We start from the raw sequence: 23,559 nt of genomic DNA on the forward strand, positions 1-23,559 counted from the left end.
GAGGATGCATTTTTGACAATGACTGTAATATAAAGAACTGAAGTTGTATTAAGGAAAATTATTTATAATGTAGCTGTGGCATCACACAGCCAGTGTCAAAAGAAGCAGGTTTGTCTTTGGAAATGATTGTACAGTGCAATATAATTGTCTATTGCAACCGGTGTCTCACTGCTAACATCATAATCTGGGAAGTGAACTCTTTCTTACCTTACAAGGTCCCAGTGAGCGTGGTCATGGATCAGCACAAAGAGCGTGTGCGGATTCTGCATCGAGTTTTGTAAGAAGGCTTTAAACTTAGTCTGGGCTTCTGCATCGAGTTTGACCACATATTGCTCCACCCTCTGCTTGGTAAGGTGCTCCTTCTCCAAACCAAGTTCCAACAAGACACCTAAAGGAAGACAACGAATGACTATCGGACAGTCGAAAAGCAAGCGCTGCCAACTGTGATTTTTGTACGCGTTTTTCGGCAACCAGTACCTGAATGCCAGAGGTGGAAGAGCGTCTGCTGATAAGTCACTTCCGAAGGAGGGACGCAGATCAGAAAATCGACTTTCTCAAAGGAACCCAAGTCAAGGTTTTGAGTGCTGGAGTCTGCGATGGAGCAAACATGGGAAAGCAATTTCTGAGCCACTGCAAGCTGGAAGGGGCGGATTTGATGGTGCTCAAGGTTATAACCTAGAGGGGGAGAGAGAAAAGAATGGTGAAAGAGAAAGAGAGTCAGACCTTAACTTTATTTATAGCATGAATGTTATAGATAGCCATGTGAGATAATGGAGCAGCACACTTAAGTTTGCTTCAGCTCTCTGCTCTAGAACATCATGATCTGATCACGTGACTCCACAAGGGGAGATATGCATGGAGGATCTTGCCTTGGAGCAAGGAGCTGGGGACGCATGGAGGGTTGTCAAAGAGCTGTAAGGTATGTCCAAGAAAAATAAAAGACCCAGTTACATAGGGGAAAGCATGGGTCCTCTATTCGCCATGCATTTTGCAGTCTGCCCTTTTGTCAGAGTTGCTTCATTCTTGCCTTTTTCTAAAGAAGGCCTGTTGGCAGAATTCTCTCTGAATATTCCCTACCATTTTGTGTGTGTGTAGCGGCCCCTGTTTCCCCTGTCCAAAGCTCCAGAATAACACCAGATTTGTGACATTGTGGAAGATCCAAAATAGTGGGCAGGGCGTAAACATGGTTGTTGTTGCCACTGCCACTTCCATCACCATTAGTTGAATAAATCTTTTACGGGGAAAAGCTGTGCTCTCGCCACAACTAATGGCAGGCCCTTCTTCCAAGAAACTCTTGGCGACCCGCTCCCCACCACCAAGAGGTTTGGTGAAATGACCCCAATTTCTCCGCCCACTGCTTCCCAAACAAAGGGTGGGAGCACCCTGGACGTGGAGCAAATGTGAGTGTGCACACAGACAGGGTCTTTGCGAGGCGAACGTTCCACTCCAAATGCCTTGGAGGAAAGGAGTGAGAGGGACACAATTCTGAAAAGGCAAACGTCCTCATATGTTACATGCACAAACCACTTACTCGCGCAAACAGCTGTTCCAGCTGCATCCCCCGCTGCTGGTTTGTTCACTAAACCAGAGAGCGACGATGAAATGTGGGACCTGTTTTCTTGATGAAATTTGTCCAGCAACACATCGACATCACCATCTGGAGGAATGAAAGGGGGAAGAAACGGCCCCCATTTTTTGTGTTATGGAAACCATTTAAATCTTAGCATCTCCCAAGCCGTGTAACCTGTGCAAAGCAGCATGACAGCCAACAAAAAGGCTAGGTCCCTGTTCCTTACACAGAAAGGGAAATATTTAAAGACTGTGGACGGGCTCTGGCATGAAATCCTGCAAGTACAGGATGTGAAACCCGGGGTGAATATTCTAACGTGGCACTTGGTCGGATTTTTGATAACTGAATCCTGAGTCTGTGCAAGCTGCGGCAACTGCTTAACGACTGGATTTTAAAACCTTGTCTATACATAAACACATATGGTCTAAGTTCTCAGAAAGTCTTTCAGACAAATGCCTCTTTATAGATGTCCCATTATGTACCTGGGCAGAGAGTACTGAAGAAGGCCCCCAGAGCCTCTACTTTCCCCGTAGCGAGTTCATAACTAACTTCTTTCTGGTATTCCGCTGGACTGAGCATGCTTTCAGATAGTATTCTTGCTTGGTACTTCCCTAAGAGACATAAAAAAGGGGGGAAGATGTTCACATGCAACTGAGACACTTATACATCTAAACCAGAGTTTTCAATCAGTGTGCTGGGGCAGCCTGGGGTGCCTTCAATGATGGTAAGGGGTGCTACAGGCAACATTGGCCTCTGTCCCTTCTTCCTTCCCTCCCTTCCTCTGATGCTCTCTCATGTCTCTGCCTTCCAAAGGCTTACATGGCTGTTTATTGCAGCAGCCCTGGCTATAAGCTCCACAGATGAATGGTGCCTTTGGGGTGGCTGCGGGGGCAGCTCAGAGACGAGGGGAGGCAGCAGTAGCTGCCCGGAGGACTCCCAAGGAGAGGGGAGAGGAGAGGAGGCTGAGGGAACACTCCACAAGGGAAAGTGTTCAAAAAAGTGTGAGAAACTGCCAGCTCTGTAGTCAAAGTGTGACATAACTGGGCTCCTGAGCCCCACAGGGGTACCGCAGATAGAATGTAGTTGGTCAAAGGAGCCGTGGCCTCAGAAAGGTTGAAAACCTCTGATCTAAACACCTAAAGGCACATGATACAGTTATCTTCCTGGAGCTAGGCCAATCTGGGTCTGGTTGGTTTCTGGATGGGAGATTATATCAGCTACCAAGTTCCTTGGAAGAAAGGTGGGGAGGGTGAAATTTTCTCACTAACATCTGCAATATCATATACTACGGCCACACAGATTTTGTAAGAGACTCAAAGAAAATTAAGGAAAGCAATGGCCAAACACAATCTTTAGGATCACAATTTAATTTAGGTACACAATTAGGTCCCCCCCCCCCCACAAATGTGTCATCCAGCCAAGCTAAAGTTGGATGAAGGGGGTAGTAAAGGCAGTCTATGGTGTAGTGGTTAGAGAGCTGGACTAGGACTTAGGAGATCAGGGTTCAAATCCCTACTCAGTCATGAAGCTCACTGGGTGACCTGGGGCCAGTTACTGTATTACTGCTGAACAGGGTTGCTATGAGAATAAAACCGACAGAGGGAGAACCATATACACCACCCACAGAGGAAAAGTGATATATAAATGTAAAATTAAGGGCTCATCCAGATTTCCTTTACCACTGAATCAGAGCAAATAGCAATCCTCTGAAAAGCCGAATTGACCTTTGTTCCGATTCAGTGATAAAGAGTGGGTTTTTCCTAGGGAAAGCGGCAGGGCAATAAAAAAAAGTGCCCAGGCGTGTAGTTTTAGAGTGCAGACCTATGCGTGGCACAAAAAGAAGCCTGGATGAGCCCTTTGTCGAATGCAAACCTAAAGAAAAGACTGAAGACCCAAATATGCGTGCAGTGCAAAGACAGAATATGCTTGCTATATAAAATCATTGGATCCAACTGCCTGTTTTCCAAGGACAGTCCCAGATTTACAGAAGCTAGCCCGGTTTCTGATTTGATCCTGGAATGTCCCGCTTTTCCTTCGGATGTCCCTATTTTCATTGAAAATTGAAGGAGATAAGTAACCTCATACAAAGAGATAAGTAACCTGTACAAACTTTGGTAGGCATCTGAAGGCAGCCCTATATAAGGAAGTTGTTTTTTAATGTCCAATTTTTCATTATGTTTTATATATTCTGTAAGCCACCCAGAGTGGCAGGGGGAACTCAGTCAGATGTGTGGGGTATAAATTAAAAAATATATGATGATGGTGGTGGTGGTGGTGATTGAATAGGACACCCCTATTTTCATCAGAGAAATGTTGGAAGGTATGCAAATGTGCTCTCGTACATCACCAGGTAAATGAAATTCTACTTTGTACATGCCAACAGTTAAAGCCTTTTGCCCATTAGCCTGCTAACAGCTGGGGCAAAAGCCACTCTATAACAAGAATGCTAGAAGGTCCACATATTGCTTTAGCAGCTCACCTGTTACAGCAATGCAAGAGTCAATAGTTCTGTTTCTACAAGCGCATATGATCACCACATAGTTGGTCTTCACTAGCTTTCCCTCAACGAGCATCTTAAACATTTCTGAGAGCCCCTCCGCTAAAGAATAGTTGCACTCAATGATGTGGACACTGTCATTACATGAGCTGGCTGCCAGTCCCGCCAGCCAGGGAAGCTGAGCTGATGTCACTGGGGCAATTGGGCCAGGAACCTGAGGGAAAGCTTGTGGGATGGCCTGTTGGTATTGACGAATTTCAGAAAGATGAGACTCCCGCCATGAACGCATGAAGATCTGTTCCAAGTCCTCAATCAAAGGCACCTGGTCTGAAGCTATGGAAACATCAACATGGCATCAAAAGCAGGCAAATGTTAGGACTTAAATCTACTACCAAAACTAGGTCTCCCCTTGCCGTGCTCTGAGCATAATTAAAGGACTAATGGTTTTGGGTTCACGCATGTCATGCCACAGACTTTCCTAAACTACGGCAAAAATGATCTGTTGCTTTTGCACCAGCCAAGACAAATTCTGCAGCATGAGAAAACCACCCGCAGATCTTGTGCTCTCTATGTCCTTTGTAAGCACAATATGCAATCCCCAGGTAACTCAAATTGAACTCCACAGTGTTCAATTTGCATCTTATTGTAAGTGATAATTCTAGTCCACATGGCAATGGATAATATCAGGAGATCATAATGCTTGGTAAAATATGGAGATACATTTAGAAATTATTATTATTATTGCTTCGAGAAAGTTTGCATCTTTCTCATTAGAGGTTCCACTATTACTATTTCTAATTTCAATGCAGTTACTACCAGAATTTTGACAGATACAATCAGACTTGTTCATATTGCCCTCATTTTTAAATCTGCACTGGTGCCAAGACATATTTAAGTTGCTGGTGCTTATCTATAAGTTTCAAGATACAAATACCTGAAGAAGTGCCTATTAGGTGAGTCAACTCTGGCTTGGGTGGTGGTAAGGCACTGGGTGAACCCAGATCTTTGGTGGAGAGGAGGTTTGGGATCCTGTTAAAAGGATCCAGGAGGAGTGGCTCTGTCTGATGCCCAGGCTAGGGCATACCATTCCCTGCGGGGGGGTACCCCTAATTGATGTACCAGTAAGTCATAGGGCTCCACCCCTGGTTTTGGTTTACCCTTAGACGCACTCCCAGCAGACAGGCTGGAGTGGAATAGGAACTGCTTACCCAATGCCTACACCAAACCAATCTCTACTGTAACCAATAAAGCTGTGGCCATATTCAAGCCAAAAACCAAAAATGCTGTTGTCCTGAGTGTGGTTATTCATCCCTCTAGGGAACTGTGGGATCACGGGGTCTTGGCACGCAAATGCCTATTCGCTAAGGGACTTTAACTTAGTGCAACACTGAATTTCAAGTAGTGGGCAGGATCCACTGTTGACAGAAGCCTTGTGCAAGGACTTGTGCAACAGGGTGATCCCCTCTCCTGGGAACTGGCTCAGGGAGGGTTCAGGAGAATCCCCAGAAAAGCACATGTTTGGGAGGAAAAGGGGATTGTTCCATTTCGCAAGCTTGCACATCTGAAAGGACTCTACTTTGAGTGCCCCCCTCAATGTCTTTTTCAATTACCATTTGTAGATCTGCCTATTCATATCAAAATATTTGCTCTCGTTTGATGGAAGAAAACTCACCAAGTTGAACGAGGTAATAGACTGTGAGTAAGAGCTGCATCTCCTCTGAAATTGGCTGCATTGTGGAGGCACCGTATTGTTCATAAGCCCTAGAGAGAGACTGCGCGTTCTTGTAACACGTATACAAAAGAGGACTCACTACGACATCACTAAGGTTCCCGCAAAGGTAAGGAAAATTTCCATGCCCTGTGAAACAAAGGACAACTTATTAGATGCCAGGTATCCAAGGCAAGATAACTGAATGTCTTAATAGTTTAGGGTTTTTTAAAAAAGAAAAAAAGTAGGCCACACTTGTTTTGAAGTGCTTATCGTATACAGTATGTGACATGTTACCTTTAAATATGACGGGCTTTGCTTTAAATATTTTAAGCAAGTTATCAGGAACTGAAACTGGCTCTCCAGAGGCCACCATTGGAGAAGAGACTGGTCCTGCCACGGCAGTGTGAGGTAAGCAGGACAGCCCTCCACCTCCTCCTCCTCCTCCATCTATGAATCAATTTAGAGAGTTTAACCAGAAATAAATGACTGCAGCATAGATACTTGTTAAAATGTGCTGGATGAAGGGGGAAGGACAACAACCCACTTCCACTTTCAAACCTGGTCACAGCACCGATTGCTCCTGTCAATGCTATCCTTCCCAACCCAACAACTTAATATATCAGCTGTCAGAGCTCTTAGGTCTGCTAATTTACAAGCAGGCATGCGCCCAGAGGCATTTAAATCATCATCTCCATCATCATCATCCTCATCCTCACTTACCATTTTTGCTTCTACTTGTGAGTGGTGGATTGGGCTGCAAATTCCAGGCTTCATTGGATGATGGAGACTCAGGTGACCATCCTTTGTGGCGTTTTTTAGGAGGCCCTGGGTTTGCTAAAGTGCCTAAATAACATAAACAATCCAGAAACTACTATTTTAAAAGGACCCACATCTTTCAGGGAAAGCACATGCCTGAACACAGAAATAGTTTCTCTCTCTCTCTCTCTCTCTCTCTATATATATATATATATATTGCTCTGCCTCTGCACAGGCCCAAGGCAGTATGCAAAAACTAAACACATACAAAAAATAAAACCCCAGCCAATATCAATAGTACTCAATCTATGTTCGTTCAACAAACCAGGAAGCAGATTTTCAAAAGTTAGAAATGGCACATTGCATCACCAGCAAATAACAGCAGAGAAGAGCATAGGTCCACAGCAACTCCTAGAGAAGTACTAGAAGATACAAACTAATAGAGGATGGAGATGCTTACCTGACCTCCCAACAGGTGAGTCCCTGCTGCTTATTGGGAGGGAGGAGGAGAGGAAGGCGGCGGCAGGGTGGTTAGCTTGGTGCAAACTCATCAGCCAAGACAATCTGTTGCTCCTGCCAGTGCATTTTCACCACACCACCCTCCCTGCCACCTCACTCCTCTTCTTCCCAGGAAAACAGCAGCAACTCCCCTGCCAGGAGGTCAGGTAAACACCTCCCCCCCCTCCACACTGCCTGCTACTGGTTACAAAGAATGCACAACGATATTAAACAGTATCATAGACAATATGAAGGAGAACAAGACCTGGATCTACCATTTTCACTGGCAGACCTCCATTGTTTATACTGTCCGTTTCTGCCTTCAAAGTGAGGACAGTAGCATTTGAAAAAGAAACACAGTACACCAAATGCTGCACCAGATAGCAACACCATTATTTTAAGATCAGGTGTCTGCTGCACACTCATATGACCTGCCTTACCTCTTGGACAAGGGAATGGCTTACATTGTGAATATTCAACCTTATTTGATGGCTATTTGAGTAAAGCATGGCTTAGGTCCAAGCTGTCTGAAAGACCATATTCCCTCATACAAATCTGCCTGGGTTTTGAGATCTTTGAAGGAGGCCCCTTTCTCACCAACCTCACACACATTTGATGGGGAAGTGGAAGAGGGCCTTCTCGGTGGCTGCTCCCAGACTCTGGAACTCCCTCCCTAGAGAAGCTAAAGTGGCTCCCTCCTGGTAGTCCTTCCACTGACAGGCAAAGACAGTCCTGTTTCAACAGGCCTTTGGGAACTGGCTGCTTTTAATTAAAGGGCTGGCACCGTGCTGTTTCTATTATAATTATTGGAATATATTAAGCATATATATGTATAAATGTTTAATGTTTAATTGCATTTTAATGACTGACTTACTATGTTTTAGCAGTTCTTATCTGTAAGATGCCTTGAGTCCCCTCAGAGAAAAAGGTGAAATGTAAATAAATATATCATAATAATTATGATATACCAGAATACTTTCTGAAATAACTCCTCCTTCAGCCGCCACAACAGCATGATGCTACTTTTTTGCAAATAAAGTATAATGTGCTATCACTGGGTATTGAGTTTCCCTGTTCCCATTGCATTGCAGGTAACTGTTATGTCCTCCCCGGACTATCCTCAAGGCAGGGGACTACAGTGGTGCCTCGGATTAAGAACTTAATTCGTTCTGGAGGTCCGTTCTTAACCTGAAACTGTTCTTAACCTGAGGTACCACTTTAGCTAATGGGGTCTCCTGCTGCTGCCACGCCACCGCCACATGATTTCTGTTCTCATCCTGAAGCAAAGTTCTTAACCCGAGGTACTATTTCTGGGTTAGCGGAGTCTGTAACCTGAAGCGTCTGTAACCTGAGGTACCGCTGTATTTAGATTGCAGAAGTGGTGAAACACCTGTTCTCCAATCTTCAAAGAAGTCACATGGAGCTGTTAAAACTCCAGCAAAACCAAAAAATCTTCCATGACTAGTTTGGCCTTTAACGAATGCAGGTTTAGAACCTTATGCTAAACTTTTTTGGGGGCGGCTCTTTTATTTATATTAAAATTCTACCACACGATGGCAGCACGAACACTTTCAGCCATTCATTTATCTTTCTCTAGCAAACCCACGGGGAAAAACCCCAGGGTCAATCAAACACGAGTACTGTAAATCCCCTGTCAGGGTCTCTAGTTGATGTATGTAAGCAAATTTGATAGCTATCTTCTTTTTAAAAAGGACTGAAATCAATTACCCAAATGAGCAAGTGATTTGGTTCTGTCCACAAAGCAAAGTTAACCCCTGGCTAAGCAGATGAAGAAATGAAGCAGCTTGCCAGAGCTGTCTAGAAAAGATTGCACTAATGTTTATTGTCCTGTACTTGTTCTATGAATAGGAGACTTTGATTCCTGGCACTGTGTACTATGTTCATGGAACAGTTACAGCACAAGAAGTGTTGCTCTTCACCGAAAGTGGTAGATTTAATTCCGGCAGCCCAGAACATTAAATTGTGTCCTTGTTAAGTTTGTTCAGAACTGGCACATGTACTGATTTAAAATAATTCTCAGTGCAGGGAGGGCAATCCATTTCAGAAAGATTCAGCTGACCTTAAAGCCATCTATTTAGAAATTAAGTCTCATCTGTTTCAATGGGGCTGCCGTACAAATAATGGTTGCAAAATATACCTATTATTTCAGGAGGCATTATAACAGTAGGGACAGTGGCTGAAATCCCCACTGTGATATTTCTTGCTGAATTAATGCACATCATGAAATCAAAGAACTGCATTTTATTTTTAAGGACTCATACACCACCCTTCAGCAGTATTTCCAGAGCATGTCACAATAAAAGAGCAAAACTTTCTTATTGCTAGAGCTGGGTTTCCCAAACTTGGACTCCAGGTGGTGTTTGTTTGTTTGTTTGTTTGTTACTACAACTCCCATAATCCCTCGCTAGCACGACCAGTGATCAAGGATGATGGGAATTGTAGTCCAAAAACAGCTGGAGAACCAAGTTTGGGAAACCCTGTGCTAGAGGTTCAATGAACACCCACCAACCAAATAAGCTAGAAATACTTAGGAAAAACTGAATGTAACGGCAATGTTAAAGAATAGAGAACAATATGAAGAAGGTAAATGAAGTTTATTAACCAGCTATGTAATGAAGAAATTAGGAATATCTGGTGGCCAAGTGGCATAGTTGCTTTTCCTGATGCCTAGAAGAAATTGTACATTATTTTTAAAATAAGTTTCGTATACACTTAGTCCTCGAATCAACTGATAGTGAGAGAATGTCTATCTTCGTGCGCTTTCTAAGACTTTTACAACAAAACAAACAATAAAAGAGGAAAATATGCAATAAAAGTACAAAATACATCAAACAATAAAATGATAGCTGCAAGTGAAAGGTGCTGAAAAGGCATCAAAATAGGGGCTAAGCAAGTCTCCCAAAGGCCAGCTTTCCAACAGAGGGGAATATCCATTGCTCTGGTCTCTGGTCCCACCCAGAGAATATGGCCCCTGAAGATTGCCCAGAAAGAAATTTGGCCCTTAGGAATGTGCCACACCACAAATGCCATGGGGCCGGGCAGTAGTCTTCAAGAAGCACCTTCTGGAATCAGTTCTCCAAGTTAACACTGCCCAACCACAAACTATATCCCTGCATATATTACAAAGAGGTTCAAGACCAAGCTCAGATGAGGCTCATATGTGCAGTGTAAAAGGCCACCCATAGCGCCATAGGCATAGGCCATGCAGGTGTTTTACCTGCTGTTAAGGTACAAAGCAATTCTATGGACAAATCAGTACCAGGGACAGGGCCGTTGCAGTGTTGCCGTGTTTCTCCCTTGAGAACAAACACCACCTTGCCTTTAAGTAGTTCCCAAAGATTCGTTTTACACCACCAAGTTTTGAAATTGATCTTATCTATTGTTGGGCCCTGTATGTGTTTTAAATCTCACATTTTATTATATTTATTCAACCATTTTGTTTTTAACATGTTTATTGTTAAACTGCCTTGTGAGGGCTTGCCCTAAAGGGTGGGATGGGAATATATTAAATGCATAAGCAAAGGTACCTAATACTGTTGGTCTCGTCATGGAAGAGACATTGCTTTTCATCGAGTGTTGCTGGGGAGAGTCTTTGCCATTGTAAACTGGGAGGCTTGCTGTTGTTGGCAGGTGGTCAGGCGCTAGGTCAATGAGAAAGAGTGATTTTAGAGGGGCTTTCTTCATCCGGGTAAAAATGCATGGCTTTCAATAATCCAACAGAGCAAGCCCTTACTTGCCTTAACAGTTCTGTGCTGGAAAAGAATGCCGAGGACTGAACACTGACAAGCATCCTGCAATCTTGCATTTGTCTACTCAGAAGTAAATCCCGTTGGATTCAAGTGATTTGCTCCCAAGTAATCATGCACAGGAATGCCGTCTTGAAATGCTAATTCGGTTTTTAAAAAACCTAATGGATATTATCCAGAAAAGGTCTTCATGCTCTCGTCAACAGAAATGGCTCCAGCGACAAGAGGAACTTCAGTTGCTTTCTAACATAGCCAAAAAGGCAGTCGCAAGCCACCAGCCTGTCCTGCATCATCTCAGAGTGAGTATATTTTAGGGCTTGCCCACACAGAAAGAGTCTTTCTCAAGGGCTGCATATGTACCACATATAACTGAACTCCACCATGCTGCTTATGCTCACACATAGAATGGCAGCTGATTGCAATCCACAAAGACATCTTGTTGTATCTCTACCAGCAGCTATCCAAGCCAGTCTTCCCCAAACTGGTGCCCACCAGATGTTCTGGGCTACAACTCCCTTCAGCCTTCTAAAATATCTGGAGGGCACCAAGCTGGGACCGACCAATCCAACTGGTTCTTGCATGCATGGAAAGAAAATGGGAGACTGCGACATGCTAGAGAAGATTCAGTTACCCATCTGTTGCATCCCTGCTTGAACTATGGGATGTGCGGCTATAAGTGGCTCATTCATGACAAGTGCTGAGGAGCCTGTATTCTCTGGAGGTTGGAACAACAGGTTGGAAAAAGTGCTGGATGAGGGCTGCCGGCTTCTGAACTCTATCAAAGCAAAAAACAAACAAGATGCTGCTTATTCAGTGAGAACTGCTCACTTTAAATCTGCAAACCTTCTACAAAAGTTGAACTTCTGTTGTTTTAGCACAAGGCAGATTCACATATATTAGTTCAAAGTGGGGGGGGGCAATTTTTGTTCATGTCTCATAATTGGTATTTACATCAATCTGGTCGTTTGTAAGTATTTCACTTTTGCCCAAAGAGTTCAAAGCAACATTTTAGCTCCATGACAATTCAGTGAGGTAGGTTAGATGAAGGAAAGTTAGGCTTTGCCTAAGACTAGCCAACAAAGGTCAATTCATATTTCTTACGTATAAACATCTGGGTTGTATCTAACAAGGTTTTACTCAGAATGAACCCACTAAAATAAATGGATCTAAGTTTGTCATGCCCGTTAATTTTAATAGGCTAACGCCGAGTAGAACAATTGTTGGATACTGCTTGCAGTTGTAAACTCTATGAAGCATAAAATAAGTATGCACATCTAGAAATTGACAGCAGGTGTGTACCATGGTGCCATAGCTGCCCCTTGATGTGCTTGTACAACATGTCCCTATGGGTTGCCGCACATGCATCTCTGTCTCATTCCCTGCAATGTTTGCCAATGTAAGCATGAATCTACAGCATATTTCAAGAAGTTGTTTGTTCACTCTGCCTTTGGACATCTGTTAATATTCTAACCAAATGCTGCACAATAGTTCTTAAGGTCAGGGAGCAGACTTTTTCGTTTATGCTTGGATAAAATTGAACACCATTTTGAATCAAGATGGCAGACTGCACCTTTCGAAACTAGACTGAATTTTCAGTTTCTTAGAATTCCTGAGCAATGCCAGGCACAAGGCAGCTAGTAAATATACAAACAGCAGATTTGCTCACCCCAAAAAGTGCAAATTGGGACATGAGATTTGCAGCAGCACAAACACTGGAACCTGCACTGCCAACATCAAAATCCAACCACAGTGACCTGATTTAGGCATTTACCTAAGTGCCTACGTGAGTGGACTTGTCAGTCTGATTTGCCCAATCCTTCCTTCTCAAAAATAAAAGGAAGGAAGATTGAAAAACTCATGCGTGTATATGGACACATTCCACTGCAGGCATACGGAAGCACAATTGCTTCCACTCCCTGCCCCATCTACCAAGAGTTAGGTTTATCAGGCTAGTTGGTTCAGAGTAAATGCATACATTTCTTTTAAGTATTTTTATTGGGATTTTAAAGAATTTTCATTGATTCCCTCAATTTCAGATTTATTTCCAAGGAGTCGCATATCTAAACCTCTGGAGGAATTCCAGAGCTCCAACGGGACAGGTTCATTATCTCACCTGCCCCCTTCCAGCAGATTGCAGATCCTTTGGTAAGAGTTCCCTGTGCATTCCTCACCAGATAATACTTTAAGTGTTTCTGTTTCTTGGGCTGAGTGGTCAGCTTAAGATTGATGTGAATGGAAAACTCAGTAAAGTAGCAGAAGCCTTTCTTGCCGCAGCCGATACAATTGCCAGAGAAACCTGATGAAATAAACATACACAAAGATGGGAGAGAGATAAGCGACATAGTACAGATAATGCACTTCCAAGTTGTTTGGCGTGGCTGTTGGGAATTTATTTATTTTTTCCTCGCGCGTGCACACACACAAAATGACACATAAATGTTGCACGGGTGTCAACTGTTTCTAAATAAATGCCTGCATTTAATAACTCCCCCATCTCTTTAATTTGTAGTTTTAATGACATCTTGGAGAGGGATGGAAATCCCATTTCTCTTTGTTAAGAATGCCAGACAGACCAATCAATAGAGTGGTGGAAATGGGAAAGAATGACAAATTGATGTCATGGGATGGCTAAAAAACTTGGTTACACATTTTAGTTTTTAACAGTAGTGACCAGAACAATTAAAGACCTATTCACAGGACCCTTTTAGCATGTGAGTAACTTGGGGAAAATTTGTTCTTACGTTGATTTCTAGCCGCTTCAACTTTCAGGGTGCTTGCCCTGTGCTTCCACTAGGATTAGGCTTTGGACACACCAGTAAATATTGCTTTTCAGACATCTGCAGCCATATTTCAAATTCCAAACATTGCCTCTGTTTTGTAGGCATCTTATTCAGGACTGAGTCAAAGTCAGGTAGGGAAGCACATTTCATGAAAAACATCACCCTAATGAAACACACATACCCTCCTTAGTTTGGCAATTGTCTGGGGAGGCCTGCATTCAAAGTAAGAGCAGGAAACACAACATAGAATTTGATTGGGTTTTGTGACATCACCCTATAGCCAAATCTGATTGACTACATAGTATAGTCAGGAAACCTATTCGGAGTGAGCGTCATGCTTTCTCTCCTCACTCGGATTTGGCATAATGTGATGTCATTGTGTTGCTGACTATCAATGGCTATCAATCATGATAGCAATTTAATGTTGTGAATTTTATGTTGTGAGCCTGAGATCTATGGATGAAGAGTGGTATATACGTATAATAATAATAATAATAATAATAATAATAATAATAATAATAATAATAGGATTGTCTGACGTAGAAACCTCTGGTTTTCAAATAAACTAGCACTGAATCTGTATATCAGGGGGTAACAAGCAGTGAACAGTATGTGAAAGCAGGGGGTTGTGGAACACACCCTTTCACCTTCAAATATTTTCATGGGTGAGTTTGGGGCAGCCTTACTATACTATGATATTACAGCAAGCACAGGGGTCAAAACACAACACTAATCTTACCAGCAACTCAATAAATGGGATGCTCATTGTACGTAATGCCTCGGTTATACACAAACATCTGGACCTAGCACATAATAGGAGAGGGCTGCTCATTCTGTAAGCAAGCTAAATAAAGCAGATTTTTCCATATACATTGTAGATATGGCAAAGGTCAGGAGAGCTGAGCTATCCAGTATGTGTTCCAATTTATCTATGTCACAAGGCTGAGCCTGCAAGATGGCTAGAGATCAATATTTGTAGTCTGACAGATAAAGCCCTTTCACCTCTAGGTCATCAGTTCAAAACCAGCCTGCATCAAGAGTGACCGAAGGCTGTTACAATCTGATGAGTGTTCAGTGGTCTATGTTAATTACATTTGGCTGACTCCACCAGACCTCATCTGAGAGACTAGCGTCCCTCTTGGGTGCTGTGACATTTGGAGGAGGGAGGCCAAGGGCAGGTGGGGGCAGGGAGAACTACGGAGAGGGAGAACAACTGAGATCTCTATATTACATCTGGTCCCTCTGTGTCAGCTTCCAATGTTCCATTTCCCTGTTCAGGCTCTACAAACGTCTGAAGATATAATGCCAGAATGTGGTAATGACCATCAACCTACACAACAACAAGACAAATTCGTGGAGGATAAGACTATCAATGCCTACCAGTCACAATGGCTATATGTTGGCACCAGGATCAGACAGAGCATGTACTAGTTGCTGGGAAATAACAGCAGGAGAGGGCAGTTGCCCTCATCTCCTACTTATAGGATTTTTAAAGGTAAAGGGACCCCTGACCATTAGGTCCAGTCGTGGCCGACTCTGGGGTTGCGGCGCTCATCTCGCTTTATTGGCCGAGGGAACCGGCGTTCAGCTTCCGGGTCATGTGGCCAGCATGACTAAGCCGCTGCTGGCGAACCAGAGCAGTGCATGGAAACGCCGTTTACCTTCCCGCTAGAGCGGTACCTATTTATCTACTTGCATTTTGATGTGCTTTCAAACTGCTAGGTTGGCAGGAGCAGGGACTGAGCAACGGGAGCTCACCCCGTCGCGGGGAATCGAACCGCCGACCTACTGATCGGCAAGTCCTAGGCTCTGTGGTTTAACCCACAGCGCCACCCGCGAACCCACAGCACCACCCGCGAATAGGGGCATCTGTTTTTAGTCACTATGGGGCGAAATACCGCTGGACTCTATAGGCCTTTGGTTTGATCTAGCAGGGTTCCTCTTATATTCTTAATGGCCATACACATTCAAAATGGAAGGACCACATTTCATAGTTGACCCTGACTTCTGGACATTACAAAGATGTGTGTGATTTTAGCCGTTTTCTGGATATTGAATCTTAACATGGCAGACCCTCCAAGTGTCCCTATTTTCCAGGGACAGTCCCGGATTTACAGAAGCCTTCCCGGTTTCTGATTTGATCCTAGAATGCCCCTAGAATGCCCTTTTCCTTAGGATGTGCCTATTTTCATCAGAGAAGTGCTGGGGGTGGGTATGGAGTTATGGGACCCCCGTGCCAAGGAGATAAGTAAATTACAACTTTTAGAAGACATCTGAAGGCAGCCTTGTACAGTATAGGGAAGTTTTAAAATGTTTAATGTTTTATTGTGCTTTTATATATATTGGAAGCTGCTCGGAATAGCTGTGGCAACCTAGTTAGGTGGACGGTGTATTATTATTATTATTTATTACATATATAATATATATAATATATAATATATAATATAATATATATAATATATATAATATGGGATGGTCATTCCAGTTGCTGTACCTGTAATGGGGATTTGATCTGTAGCCCCTGGAGCAAAGAAGACAAACAGAACAGCCTTGCAGATGCCGCCCCCCCTCTCTTGAGTTCAATCAAGAAGCAGGGTAGGGAAAATTGAGGATTCTCTTTTCCCGCCAAAAGAGTGTTATAAGTTTTCAGCCTGCCGGGCAGAAACAAGTACTATCCCATATTCCCTAGGGATGGGGAAGATGAAGAGCGACACCATGCATCGCCAAGTTTCAGCAAGAGGGGGGTTCTTCTGGCAGCTACAGAAGTGGTGAGGTGGCAGGGGGCAGAAGAGGGGGAGGCACATTCCTGTTTCTCCTCAGATGGCGTGTTGGGGCACCCTTGGAATAATAGGATAGTGCTTGGTTCTGCATGGCAGGCAAAAAGCCTCTAATGATCTTCTAGCAGGAAAAGAGAATGAATCCTTGATATTTTCCCACCCTGGTTCTTCATTTCCCCCCGGAGAATTTTACCAAGCCTTCCTACAAGTGAGCATGGAGATAAACCGTGCAAACGCAGCTCTCTGGCAAAAGGGAGGAAGATGATAAGAGACAAGAACTGCGCTGTTTATACATCAGGACTTTCCTCAAGAGAGTAGAAGTAAAAAAAAGGGGGGGGAAATAAGGAGGCCTTCTGGGGGAGAAGGGCAGGGAAACAATGGCAGGAGGAGGGTGCCCGGTTTATAGAGCGCCGTCCCTGGAGAAACAACAAGAAGCAGTCTTATGGCACCTTAAAGACGAAGAAGTTTACTACAGCATAAACCTTTGTGAATGGGCGCTCACTTCATCAGATACATAAAATGTAATCCTCAGGTGGCAGCTATGATCTTTAAATTGCCACAGGACGCTGCAACCGACTCCACAGAATATCCTCTCAGCAAGATAGGGATGTACCCACTAGGTTAAAAAACCACTGTTTTCATCAAGACTTTTCATTATTCTAATACAGAGTGGCAAACCCATGATCCTCCGGGATGCCGTTGGACTACAACTCCCACCATCCCTGACCATTGGTGGAATCCTGGATGGAAGGTGGAATCCAACAACATCTGGAGGGCCACAGGTTACCCATCCCTGTTTTAATTTCTAATTTTGATCAGCCATTACTGAAAAATATTATCCCTTGTTGACCCTCGCCTTTCTTTCATTCTAAAGAACTGTATTAATAGGTTTGCAAGATTTAGAAGTTTGTGAATGTTATTGTTGCAAAAAGCTTGGGAGGCTGTTATGTGGAGGCAACAAAACAAACAGGAAAGGGGTCTCAGCGCCCCATGCAGAGAGCGGCAATATTTTCTGTCTTAATGTATGGCACTGATTTAGAGCAGTGTTTCCCAACCTTGTGCCTCCAGCTGTTTTTGAACTACAACTCCCATCATCCCTGACTAGCAAGACCAGTGGCAAGGGATGATGGGAATTGTAGTCCAAAAACAGCTGGAGGCACAAGGTTGGGAAACACTGATTTAGAGATACATAGGACGTGTGTTTCCTAAAAGTACCGTGAAAAGCTTCGGAGAGGAAGTTCTCTCACATTGATGAACAAAGATTACTTAATAGCTAGAATACTTGCACCTCGCAGGGAGGGGGTGCCAATATTTTGCATAAGAAGGCTAGACAGAATGGCGTTTTTTAAAAGAAGAAGAAGAAGAAACCTCCAATATGACCAACTCAAGTAAGTCATGGAGGCAAGCAAGCTGGAACCACCAAAGCAACCTTCTAAACAAAATCAATAAACGGACTTGATTTATGCCCCACAGGCATTTCACTAGCTTGTCATGAATATGAAACAGAAGTCAAAGAGGCTACTCAGGAAATTACTAAATGCACAGATATGTTTCCTTCCGAGCCTATATATGCCCTGTGGGCATCTCCACAGACAGTGGTGGAGCCAGCTCAGAAATGCTCAGGAAACCATTTAAGACACTTTTGGATGGGGTGCCTTTTGTGAACAGTTTCCTTCAAGGTTATCAAACGAGATTAAGGAAGAAACAGGGTCCCCTTCTTTATGAAAACAAATGGATGGAGAGAGAGAGAGAGAGAGAGAGGAAGAGAGCCATACCAAAGTAGATAAATAAAATTTGATTCCATCAATTTAAAAATATTGAGCTTATTTGCAGGCAGGGCTTGATCTGAAGCCAAGCTTACCAAGCCTATTCCAGCTGGAGGATGTCTTAAAGAAAATCCTGATAACTTCTGAGTTGGCTCAGCAGTACCTGTCAGGGTCTATATAGGAGTCAATGAGCTCAGTTGTTCCACTGCAAGAACTCTGCCCTGAGATTTATAAATGGTTGTGTGTGTTTTTAAGAGCATCTCTGAATATCTGCAGAACTTATTTCCTCACCCATTTATTGATTTGATTACATTTATCTCCCACTTCACTGAATTCCAGGGGGTCACAACTAGATGACCCTTTGGGTCCCTTCCAGCTCTACGGTTCTATGGTTCTATTATCTATGACTATCACCAAAGCGCAGGGGTGGAATGACTGGACATTCAAGTCGGGTCTGATACTTGTCATTTCCTCCTTTCAAAAATGATGGCTAGGAAGTATCAGATGTTTTGGCTTCCACAAGAAAATGCTTTTCACTTAGAATTTGAATTTTTGAAATCTCCATTCCAATTCCAAATCATTCCTGGATTGGGCAGAATTCATTGTCTCTCGGTCTCAATTATGTAAAATGGGGATATAATGACGGTCTTCCTCAAAGAGGTGGCCGTGAGAACAAAGGATGTATGCAACAGTTTGCCACCTACCATCTTCCTTCAGGTGCCTCAAATACAGGTGCATCTATGCAAAATTCAGCAGCATTTTTTATTGTTATCAGTACTCTGGGTGCTTCCAGGTAGATGTTTATTGTGGGATCAGTGCTGCTCTTGCATGCAAGTTTCTTTGCAGAGTCTGCACAATGTCCTCGGCATTAAAATGTCACTATCCCCACCCCGATTTAATCAAGATTTAACCTCCCTAAATAAAAATCAATAAGTTAATAACTCTATCTGTTTGCAGTAGCTAAAAAAACTATTTTCAATATGAAGCACCCATCTGGAAGCATATTATAGTCTGCCCTAATCTATAGGCCAGGATTGGGAAAATTCTGGTCTGAGGGCGTAATCAGGCCTGGGATAAGTCCCAATATGACCCGTGAGGCCAGATCCCCCAAGCTACAAACACCTGGTGTCATCTGTAACATCAGGTGGCAGACAGGTAAAGACGCAGCTACCAATGCACAATAGGGGGCCTTGAAGGGCACTCTCGACTATGTATTGACAAGGGAGGCTCGCTGTCACTGCCAATCAGCTAACTGGTAGTGAGGCAAGCCAGCTGGGATTGGCTATGCTATGGAGTTTCGCCCGGGGTACTCCACAGCACAGGCAATCCCAACCCCACCTGGCTGAGATTGGATTCTTCTTTTTAGTGCAGCTTGTGGTGCTACAAAGGGGAAACGGGTCATCTGCCATCGTAGTGATGTCAGGCAATTGAGAGGTGGGCAGACCAAAGCCCACCAGTCAAAATGGCCGAATGAGAGTAGGGAAACAAGGATCCCACCCAACAACCAGATTCTGTTCCTCTACTCTACTCTAAAGCAGCATGGCCCAGTTTATTAATCCACTTTCACTTATTCCACACTGCTTTAGCAGGCTAGATGGACTGTGAAATGAATTCCTACCATCCAGATCAAAGGCGGATCTAGGGGAGTGCAACCAATTCAGTTGCACTGGGCGTGGGGCTTCTGGGGTGCTGCAGAAGGTGCCAAAACCATGACATCCAACGGAAGGCAAAATTCACCACTGGATTATGGCATCACACAGGGCGCCACTGAAATCTGAGACGCCAAGGTCCGCCACTGTCCAGATTCCCGAGCAACACAATCAGAGAGTGACAGAGACCAAAGCACACCATGCTATGAATCACCGATTTCAATAATACGGACATTTCTTGTTGTGCAAGCAATTTGAGATGTGGGTCAGTTCACACACACAAGCATACATCCCTCGAGGCAGGCATTATTATATCCCATGTGACCATCCTTGTGTAGTGCATGTCACTGTGGTCTGCAGCAACAAGAGGAAGCAAGAGAAATTAGGAATCCTTGAAGCTGTTGAGCTTTGAAAATTCAGTCACAAGTTGCTGAGATCTAAACTCCCCAGAAAGATATGTGGGCTGAAACTTCGTCATCCGCCAGCTTTTGCTCTCCCTAAATTTTTCAATAAGGTTATTAGATCAAATACAGTGGTGCCTCGCAAGACGAAATTAATTCGTTCCGCAAGTTTTTTCTTCTTGCGAGTTTTTCGTCTTGCGATGCACGGTTTCCCATAGGAATGCATTGAAAATCAATTAATGCGTTCCTAGGGAAACCGACTTCAGACCAGGTCCGGGGACAGTCTGTCCCCCGACCTCTTCTGAAGGCTGGGGGGGGGACAAGGGCTTTTCTTCCCACCCCCAGCATTTTAAAAAAAACCCGGGACAGCGGAGGGCTTCTCCGCTGTCTGGGGCGATCTTAAAATGCTGGCGGGCGGCATTTTAAAATCGCCCCGGGACAGCGGAGGACTTCTCCGCTGTCCGGGGCGATTTAAAAGCCCCTGGGAAGGCAGGCAGGGGGGACAAAGACTTTTGCCCCCCGCCAGCCTTCAGAAGAGGTCCTGGACCTCTTCTGAAGGCTGGCGGGGGGGGGCGAAAGTCTTTGTCCCCCCTGCCTGCCTTTAAAAGCCCTCCCGGGAGAGCGGAGAAACGCAGCGCGTTTCTCCGCTCTCCCGGGAAGGCAGGCAGGGGGGACAAAGACATTTGCCCCCCGCCCTCCTTCAGAAGAGGTCCAGGACCTCTTCTGAAGGCTGGCGGGGGCGAAAGTCTTTGCTCCCCCCCCCCCGCCTGCCTTCAAAAGCTGTCCGGCCAAGGCTTCGCGGACCTCTCCGCAAGCAGCGGCAGCGCTGCCGCTGCTCGCGGAGAGTTGCCGGCATGCCGAAGCCTGCGCGCGCTCAGATCAGCGCGCCCAGGCTTCGCGGACCTCTCCTGCCTTCAAAAGCCGTCCGTGATAGCGGGAAGCGCTTCCCTGCTATCCCGGACTGCTTTTAAAATGCTGGCGGTGGGGAGCAAAGCCTTTCGGCCCCCGCCAGCCTTCCTGGACCTCTTCTGAAGGCCAGAGGGGGGGGAAAGGCTTTGCTCCCCACCGCTAGCATTTAAAAGAGGTCCCCGGAGATTTCCCTATGGGCTTTCGTCTTGCGAAGCAAGCCCATAGGGAAATTCGTTTTGCAAAGCGCCTCCAAAACGGAAAACCCTTTCGTCTAGCGGGTTTTCCGTCTTGCGAGGCGTTCGTCTTGCGGGGTACCACTGTACATGAAAATTCTTCCAGAAATCAAATATTTTGGGGGGACATACAGGAATTGGAGGTGTAAATGCGAATTTTCATTGTGATTACTTTTAATTGCATGTTAATGCAGAAATAAGATGGAACAGAGTTATGGATGAGCACATGTGAAAATGTCACAGATGGAAATAGACTGACTGTTCCATCCCTGCTGCTATGCATCTGATATGGTATTGTTCTCTTGTGTGCGGTCAGACTGCCACAAGGAAATGCTTGTGTCATCATAACATCATTGCTTGGTCCCCTAAGGACAACTGAAATATCCTAGCCACAAATATTACAACTGCACCTTGATGAAGAAGGTACGCATTATCAAGGAAACATGTAAAGATGCAGCTTCAGATGTTTTATACAGAACTGACTTTGAAGATTTGCTACTAGACAGAATCATGCATTTTAAAAGCAGAAAGCAAAGCACAAGAAACTTGCCACCAGAAATTCTGCCAGCACAAGGGGAACCTCTGCTTCAGTTGGTGCTGAAACATAATTTTAAATGTTTAGAAATGAACACAGAAATAACTTGAAGGGCAATAATCCAACGTGTTAGCTGCACACAAAAGCATTGCAAATAACTGCTAAACCTGATCCTTTTGTGTATTGACCTAGAAGACACACCACTGCGTTCAACGGAGCTTACTCCCAAGTGAGTGTGCACAGGATTGTAGCCTTAGCGTTATTATTACCAAATGTTTCTTACTACTTTTTCCCCCTCTTCTGGTTTAGCGTGCAATTAACACATATACTACTTCCTCTGTGTTAACAGCCTTAGGAACCTTAGGCTGTTAATAGCGCTAGCCATGAATGGGCTGAGTGGTTCAACATTACTGCTTGTATCTTTAAAATGACAACGCACCACAAATTTACAGCCCTTTTAATTCCTTTACGGTCGCAGGCCAATTGTACTGTGACCCATCAAAGTCAGCAAGATCTCATGGCAAGACACATTATTGCCAGATGAAGTTATATACTCCACCGCTTCTCACAAAGCTGGTTGTAAACTCAGATCCCAAATTTATTTATACTGGGCTCACATTGCATCCTTTTGATTTTTATTGGCATCGCTTTGTAGCTCCTTGTTGCCTGGCAATATTGTTAGGAGCAACCCTAACAGCAAATGCATTTACCCTCAAATACATAAGAATTCAATATGGTGCGGAACACCATATGTGAAGCTTTCAAGAACTGTGTGTGACAGAGCACCAAGTAATTAGAGTTTCTTCAAAGTTAAACACCAGGCCTAACTAGTAGCTCGGGAAAATGTTATTTAATTGCCTTGTTTAGTGCTCATCACACTTTTTTTCCTCCCTAGAGTTTGTTTTGTACCAAGATCCTAACCCACTCACACTAATTCTAGCACAGTAGACAATCATCTTTCCATCCATCACATGTGTATCTCACTTTTCCTTCCAGTTGCTTAGAGCAGCCTATGTAAGATTAACACTGTCTCTTCTCCTCACAGATCAGTAAAGTACGCTGGGTAAAAGAGAGTGAGAGGCTGACCCAAAGTCACCCTTCACAACTAGTTCAAGTCCAAGAGCAAGGCTGCATACACACCACACATTTTAAGGCATATATTCTGCCCCCAAAGAAGGCTGGAAACTGTAGCTTATGCCTCAGAGAGCTACGATTTCCAGCACACTTAACAAACCAGTTCCCATAACTCTTTCTCTTGTGAGGGGATGTGCTTTAAATTTAGGGCATGCACACAGCCCTAGATTCAATCTACGCCACAAAGGCCCTAAACAGGTCTGCCATATTTCCAAGGTACTATAATTAGAATTGCAGTTATGGGGCATGAGTGTTGGTGCAGCTAGGACTGGACCTCAGGGAGCCACAGCTCAGAGGCTCGCTCCCAGTAGAACTACTCAGGGAGAGGGTGAGTGGGAATTTGAACCCGAGTTTCCCTGGTCCTAACCCATACTGTAACCACTACATCCCGCCAGATAGGGGTTTCAGATAAACCACAGAGCCTAGGACTTGCCGATCAGAAGGTTAGCGGTTCGAATCCCCGGAACGGGGTGAGCTCCCGTTGCTCAGTCCCTCCTCCTGCCAACCTAGCAGTTCGAAAGCATGTCAAAGTGCAAGTAGATAAATAGGTACTGCTCTGGCAGGAAGGTAAACGGC

At 44.3% G+C, this 23,559-nt stretch overlaps 1 protein-coding gene across 15 annotated transcripts in view; it reads right to left on the bottom strand.

The window, feature by feature from the left end:
- The window catches only part of GREB1 (growth regulating estrogen receptor binding 1), an 89,707-nt gene that overhangs the window by 24,708 nt on the left and 41,440 nt on the right, over positions 1-23,559 (bottom strand). For 11 of the 15 annotated variants that reach the window (XM_077926341.1, XM_077926338.1, XM_077926339.1 and 8 more), the window contains 11 exons: positions 12,913-13,095; positions 11,431-11,601; positions 10,581-10,694; positions 6,499-6,621; positions 6,073-6,225; positions 5,740-5,925; positions 4,050-4,400; positions 2,053-2,181; positions 1,532-1,657; positions 478-675; positions 208-388 (listed from right to left, as the gene is read on the bottom strand). In XM_077926341.1, coding sequence (XP_077782467.1) covers positions 208-388; positions 478-675; positions 1,532-1,657; positions 2,053-2,181; positions 4,050-4,400; positions 5,740-5,925; positions 6,073-6,225; positions 6,499-6,621; positions 10,581-10,694; positions 11,431-11,601; positions 12,913-13,095 — 1,915 coding nt within the window. The remainder of the gene's footprint in view (positions 1-207; positions 389-477; positions 676-1,531; positions 1,658-2,052; positions 2,182-4,049; positions 4,401-5,739; positions 5,926-6,072; positions 6,226-6,498; positions 6,622-10,580; positions 10,695-11,430; positions 11,602-12,912; positions 13,096-23,559) is intronic. The other 4 variants (XM_028722556.2, XM_028722546.2, XM_077926340.1 and 1 more) reach the window with 3 other exon arrangements.

The sequence above is a fragment of the Podarcis muralis genome, chromosome 3, assembly GCF_964188315.1.
Source record: "Podarcis muralis chromosome 3, rPodMur119.hap1.1, whole genome shotgun sequence".
NCBI lineage: Eukaryota > Metazoa > Chordata > Lepidosauria > Squamata > Lacertidae > Podarcis > Podarcis muralis.